This window comes from Camellia sinensis, chromosome 6 (assembly GCF_055761805.1).
Source record: "Camellia sinensis isolate YWXY chromosome 6, ASM5576180v1, whole genome shotgun sequence".
Taxonomy (NCBI): Eukaryota; Viridiplantae; Streptophyta; class Magnoliopsida; order Ericales; family Theaceae; genus Camellia; species Camellia sinensis.
This window is the reverse complement of record NC_138966.1, coordinates 173,872,562-173,879,067: the sequence shown is the minus strand read 5'-3', so window position 1 is coordinate 173,879,067 and position 6,506 is coordinate 173,872,562. Positions and strand designations below refer to the sequence as shown.

General features: G+C 34.3%; 1 protein-coding gene across 7 annotated transcripts; it reads left to right on the top strand.

The window, feature by feature from the left end:
* Positions 1 to 966: 966 nt before the first annotated feature.
* On the top strand, positions 967 to 4,691 carry LOC114305264 (uncharacterized). 7 transcript variants are annotated; one of them, XR_014333548.1, is made up of 7 exons: positions 967 to 1,161; positions 1,317 to 1,445; positions 3,398 to 3,525; positions 3,843 to 4,001; positions 4,095 to 4,249; positions 4,355 to 4,415; positions 4,541 to 4,691. XR_014333548.1 is itself a non-coding variant. In XM_082875418.1 (4 exons), exons 1-3 carry the CDS (start codon positions 987 to 989, stop codon positions 3,977 to 3,979), a joined length of 441 nt encoding a protein of 146 aa, XP_082731544.1. In that variant the 5' UTR covers positions 967 to 986; the 3' UTR covers positions 3,980 to 4,001; positions 4,095 to 4,224. The 7 variants fall into 7 exon arrangements, 1 of the variants encoding a protein (XP_082731544.1); XR_014333549.1 differs by lacking the exon at positions 4,355 to 4,415; XR_014333547.1 differs by having other exon boundaries at positions 3,843 to 4,249.
* The last annotated feature ends 1,815 nt before the right edge of the window (positions 4,692 to 6,506 follow it).

The window sequence follows — 6,506 nt, the reverse complement described above, 5'->3', positions numbered from 1 at the left end:
TTTGCCTTGGCAGTGCGGTTCGGTGTGATTTCAGCGGTTTCAACGGTATTATACATACCCCTAATTATATATATAATCACACTCCCTAAATAGGTGTGATTGTATAAAATATTCTAATGTAATTTTTATATAAAATATACAATTCCCAATTTTTTTTTTTAAAAAAAAAAGCCCCAACACCAAAACACAAATTAATAAAAAAAAAATTCAAAATACATTTAACTTTTAGCTACTTCTAATCAAAAGAAAAGTAGAAAACTAAGGTTTATCACAAGCCACATAAGAGAGAGTATTTTATACATATAAATATATACACACACAACACACTGTCAATCCAAGTACTGTACTTGTATGACAATGGAGATCCTACCCTTTGGATAAATACCCAATCTAAATATATGGGTATGTTTGGTTTGTGTTTGAGAGATGTGTTTTAGAGATAAAAAGTACGAAAAGTTGTTTGGTTTGGTTATTTTCAAAAGATGTTTTGGAAAATTATTTTGAGAGAGAGTTTTGGAAAAAGTGATTGATTTGATGTGTGTGAGAGAGAGATTTGTTTGGAAAACTTGTTTGGTTTACAAGTTTTGAGAAATTTTTTTGGAAAAATTTGTTTGGTTTGATTACTTTTAAAAACTTATTTGTAGAAAAAATTTCTCAAAATTTTTTCAGAAATACAAACCAAACGAACCCTAATTTTTCCATTTTTTTTTACCCATCGGATTAATTAAGGCCTAGTTTGGGAAGATTGAAAAAAGACAAAAAGTCAAAAAGTCACTATCCTATTTAAGTCACATCATCTTATTTAAGTCACATCACCTCTCTAACACATCACTTCAAACCCAATCCAAACCCAACTCATATTTCATAAAAAGTCAAAAAGTGCACTTATTTAGTCTTTCCAAATTAGGCCTAAGTGGAGTTTTTTTAATACCCGTAGGATATGGGTTGAGAACGGGTACCCGCCCATTTCCCATTTTCCCACCCATATGTTGTGTTTAGGGTTCTCAATCTCACGGACTTCTCATTCTCATTCTCACTCTCACTCTCACTCTCACTCACACTCACATAGCAGCGAAGGCAACGATCTCCATCGGATTTGCGAAGGCAACGATCTAGCGGCGGCGATCTCTGTCGGCGTTACCACGGTGGTTCTCCGGTGTGGTGAGTTTCTCTATCTCGTTCTCTTGTTCTGTGTGTTGACAAATTCATCTATTCGATCCTCTTCCTTCTCTTCCACTCTTGTTCTGTGTATTTTCCCATCGTAATTTGCATTATTTTCTTTTTCTTTTTCTTTTCCTTTTCCGTCACTTTCTCAGCTTCCAAACAGCACTATTTTGGTCTCCCCCCTTTCTCAGGGAGGTTGGTTAAGAAAGCATATGATGCATTGTTGTTGGACGCTGGTGGCACTCTTTTGCAATTGGTGAAACCTGTCGAAGAGACTTACGGTTAGCTTCACAGAGTTGTTGCTTTGATTCATGGAAATTTTAACTCAATGTTGTTTAAAGCTATGGATTTAAATCAGTTGCGAATTATGATGCATTTGGAAATTGTTAGCTTTGACTTCTCATGTGGAAGATGAAATTGATTTACTATCTATCTATTTTCTTGGGACTTTTGCAGAGTTACACATAAAATGCAATTGAACAAAACCCTTTTTAATTCAAATGAATTGTAGAAGTTATTGTTAATGTAAATTAGGGACTCGCTGAAATTGATTAGCTGGAAGTGAAATAGTTAAGCATACACTTTTCCTTTTCTTTTTCTTTCTTTGAAAACATCCTCTTATGTTAATTTTACTAATCCAAACACAACCTTAATCTTCATACAAAATCCAAGGCAGCCCTTGACATATGATAGTCATCATCATTAATTAATTCGGACTAAAATGTATAACAATGTAAGGTTCTAAAAGGCCAATGCAAATATTTTCCTGGAAAGTGAGTGAGTGAATGAGCCGTGGGTGTCCAGCCTAGGTCTCTTGCAAGTGGGATTGCAACAAAATCACAAACTGGATTTGCTATTTCACACATTTTGATTGTCAACCAAGTGTAGAATATATATTAATATAATATAATAAAATATATCTGCAAAAGTAATATGAATTCGGAAAACATAAATATAATAAAAGTATCTTCAAAAAGTAATATGAATTCAGAGAACAAAAAACACTTGATTGAACCATGGTGGTGGTTCTGGTTTACCATCACTTGCAACAATGGTTGAGGCATATTCTTTGGTAGATGTGCTCTTTTTTGAACCATGGTGGTGGTTCTGGTTTACCATCATTTGCAACAATGGTTGAGGCATATTCTTTGGTAGATGTGCTCTTTTTTGTTCCAGTGCAGATTTTGTGACTCAGAATATGCCTCAAGCTCGTTTACCCTTTTCCTAGATTCTGTTAGGAGGTGCATAACTTCCTTCAAAAATCTTTTGAATAAGTTGCAAAATTGTTTGGTGCACTTAAGATATGAAAAAAGTGAACCTATTTGGTAGATAAGCTGTTTACTAGCTTGTTACTGTGTAAATATTCCAAATGCCTTAGAAGTTCTGGGTGATAATCCAACCAAGCACCTTTTATGGCATTTTTGTCCAACTGATAAAAGTTAAAAAATTTAACCCAAAAAAAAAAAAAAAAACACCTCTCTTTTAGTTTAAAAAAACTAGCATTTTCCCTAAAAAGAAATAGATTTGTCACTCCCTCTCTAGAACTGCAGTCTGCAGTTCAGAGCTTGAATCATGTTAGAAATGTGTTTCAATCCAGAGACAGAAACATGACTCAACCTAGAAATACATATAATGATCTACAACTCACTAACACAGACAAAGGAAGAAAAAGAGAAACAACGGATCATACATCAACACACCTTACAAAAAAGTTCTCCATGAAACCCCCCTGCAACCAGAAAATTATCCCTCACTGCTAGCGTGTTGATCTGAGTTTGTGTAAAACCTTCTAACAAGCTCCCCTCATGTCTCTAAATTTCCAAGCAAAAGAAAAATTAGCTACACCGGACATTCATTAGTTTTTTAGAAAAATGAATGCTGGCCACCAACCTAGAAATTACTTACCAAGTCTGAGGATCGCTTGAAACTGAATGCTGGCCACTAGCAATGGCTATGAAATTCTTGCTGACAATCACTTTTGGGTTGTACTCAAAGATTTGTAAATCAAGCCACACAATATTCATGATCTAAACAAACTTAGAGTCTTCTATGTACCCTCACCCCCATCCCTGCTTGTTGCACGTATTGTATAATATAATATGTTATTACAAGCTCCATACAATCAGTAGTCAGAGTAGCTAAATTAGTTATCTGTTTCCATCTTTTGAGCTTAACAGACAGTTTAGTTCCGTTTAGTCATTTTGTTAGTAAATTATGGCTTTATGTTCTCCAGGATTTGCAAGCATTGAAAATATCTGAAGCTGGAGCAAACTCTCAAGCTAACTCCCAACTACCTGTTGATGGTTTGTCATAATATCATTAACATTTGAAGACAATCTGAACAATTGTTGTAACAATAAGGTGTGCTGAGTGAGTTGAATTGAGCTCAGTTTCTATTACCAGTTTGCTGCTGCTGCCACCCCTTTCTTCCTATATTAGTGATAGTAGTAATATCACACATTTAACTTAATGATTTATTTAATGAATTTTAATGCATTTGGAGTTTTAAATAAGCCATTCCAATTGGAAACATAGGCATACTTCTATACTCATGTGCTTGCAGAAGTGTTTTTGCATGTGGATTAGTGTCTAGGAGTTGTAAGTCTATCACATGATAACAGCAATTGGCTTCTGATCTAAATTTTTATTAATAGACTTGCTTCTTGTTTTTCACACAGATGCTATGATCAAGCATCTGGAAGCAACTGTATCTGCTACCAGTTTGGATATGGAGAGCTTAAACTCAAAGATGGAAGAGTTGCATGTTGGTTTGAAATTTAAGGAGGACGGCATTCAACGTTTGAGAATCTCATAAGAGATCTTGGAGAAAGAAAAGAGTGATCTTCTATCTAGCAACAAGAGATTTTCTAGCAAATAGATTCCCCCTAGAAAAAATTTTGATTTCTGGGTTATTTTCGAACCTATTACAGCTATGGAGAAGCCTATGATAAGATTCAACGTCAACCAAGTGAGCAATTACAGCTATGGAGAAGCTGAGGCATTGACTGATGATATTGAAGAAGAGAGTTAGGTTTTTGGGGAGGTCTTGAGGAACAAAAAGATTATTGATAATTGTCAAGATGAGGTTTGTCTTCATAACTTCTACTGAATCTTTCTCTTTTATGTGAATTTAATTTTCATTTTTGTATTTTGTTGCTTTTGACAGGTTTTTTTTTTTTTTTTTTGTAAGAACTTTGATAAATGGGAGATTAAGCAGAAATTCCCTGTTATATTCTACATTTTGCTTGCTGGTGCGCACTCAGTTCTTTCATATTTTTTTGTCTCTTTTTTGTTGTTTATATATTCATTTTACAGTTTGTGGGCACCGATTGACTTAGGATCGAATCATTTGTTTCTGACATGTATTGGTTTGTAGGCATTAGAAATTACTGTTTGGTGTGATGGAATGGAATACCAGTAGAAATATTCCCGTGGAAAGCCTGTTTCAACTTTAATGTGTCATGAGCTTCCTGATGCATCAAAAGACCACTAAGGGGCACACATTAAGTTTTGGCCTGACAAAACAAGTTAGTCTCGACTCTCAAAACCCGGCATGCTTTTGATGATTCTATTGATTCAATTTGTAGCAATAATTGTATTTAGGGGTTTTCATAGTCTTTGTCTAACTATGAACTTTTTTGCAGTATTCATTACTGCAATTCAGTTTGATTACAGCACTATAGCTGGACAGATTACGGAGCTGGCATTTTTAATCCCTGAGGTACAGTCATTACCATATGCTTATTGTTCTGTGACATCTTTAAACCTTCTAAGTTATTCTAATTTTTTTTCTTAAACTTCTCATTTATTTTTCAAATGTAGATTTTTTAAAATTTTTAAATTTTTTAATCTGGTAACTTGCTGCATCTTTTGCAATGGAGAAATACCTTCTGTTGATGAAGCAACTTTAGACCATCAAAGATTATTGGACAGGTATTCAGCTATTGTTTTAGGACAGGACAAAAGCTCCCCTTCCCCTCGGCTAGAGAAGAAAAAGATTATGCATCTTTGTCTCTTTTTCCTTTCTTTATTATTATTATTATTTTTATTTTTATTTTTTTTGCGGGTGTGGGATTTTTATTTCATATATATAGTTTTTGATGCTGGAGATGTCTATTTTTCTTCAGATTGCAGTTATATGAGTTAGTGGAGTTTAAGGTTCATGGAGATGGAAATTGTCAGGTTAGTTTCTTACTACACTGCACCTCATGCTCTTGCATGCCTCAAGTTCCATGTATTTGTGATGTCTTTTGCATGCCATGTGATTAGAGTTGCCTTTGTCTCTTGATGAACAGATACCGCAAAAGTCAATTTCTTGAGTCGCACTAATCATTATTTTTTGGTGGGATGATGTGGTTTTGCCTTCAGTTTGCTTTGTTTCCCCCCCTAGCTTTTTTTCTTTCTCTATACGAGATGGCGTACTTTAGTACTATATTTTTCAATTATTTTTTTGCTTTCCTTTGTCATTTTCCTATCTTCTATCTATGCAACTCATTTTTTGATGAAGCATTTCTTGGGATGGAAGAAGATTATGTACATTTTTTGATATCTTCTTTCCATTTTTTTAACACTCTGTCTTTGATTTCTTCTTTTTTATGTTTCTTTTGATGATTTTTGTTTGTGGCCTCTTCATTTGGTATTTGGTTTGGTAATCACATTAGACTTGATAATAATGAACCTGATATTGTAATCTAATTATTTCTGAATTTAATATTTTAATCGACAATGTGGTTGTAGTTGCATGGTCTTATTCATAGTTTACTTCAATTGATTTGATTTGTTTTTATTTTTCCTAGTGGAAAAAATGCCTGAATATTATTCAATATGGTGCTTAACATTAACAACTTGTTTCATTTCTCATTAGTGCCATATTTTCCCCAGTTTCATGCTCTATCAGATCGGTTTTATCACTCTCCTGAGCACCACAAGTTTGCGAGACAACAAATTGTAAATCAGGTTGGTAACCTGCCATTATAGCAGTACTGGCATATCAGTTTGCCAGCTATGTTTTAGAATTGTATGAATGTAATTGTTGTGTACTTGTGTTGTTTGTTATGTTGCAATATATTGGTTTATCAGCTTAAGTCTTGCCCAGAGATATATGAGGGATATGTCCCCATGGCTTATGGCGACTATTTGAAGGTGTCCATGTACTTTTCTACTCCTTCGTCATTGATTTGGTCATTTAGTTTTTGTGGGTCTAAATTTAACATTCTTCTGTTGTCATATGATGGACATTAGGAATGGTGAATGTGGTGATCATGTCCCTTTGCAGGCTGCTGCAGATTCTGTATGGTTCTGCAACTTCATCTTTTCTTTTCTCTTCTCTTCATTATTAATAT

What these genes read in the sequence shown, in the direction of transcription:
- LOC114305264 (XM_082875418.1), top strand. Translation starts at nt 987, where the DNA reads ATGTTGTGTTTAGGGTTCTCAATCTCACGGACTTCTCATTCTCATTCT. An exon ending in CACGGTGGTTCTCCGGTGTG is followed by an intron (nt 1,162 to 1,316) that starts GTGAGTTTCTCT and finishes TCACTTTCTCAG; the next exon opens with CTTCCAAACAGCACTATTTT. An exon ending in ACCTGTCGAAGAGACTTACG is followed by an intron (nt 1,446 to 3,842) that starts GTTAGCTTCACA and finishes TTTTTCACACAG; the next exon opens with ATGCTATGATCAAGCATCTG.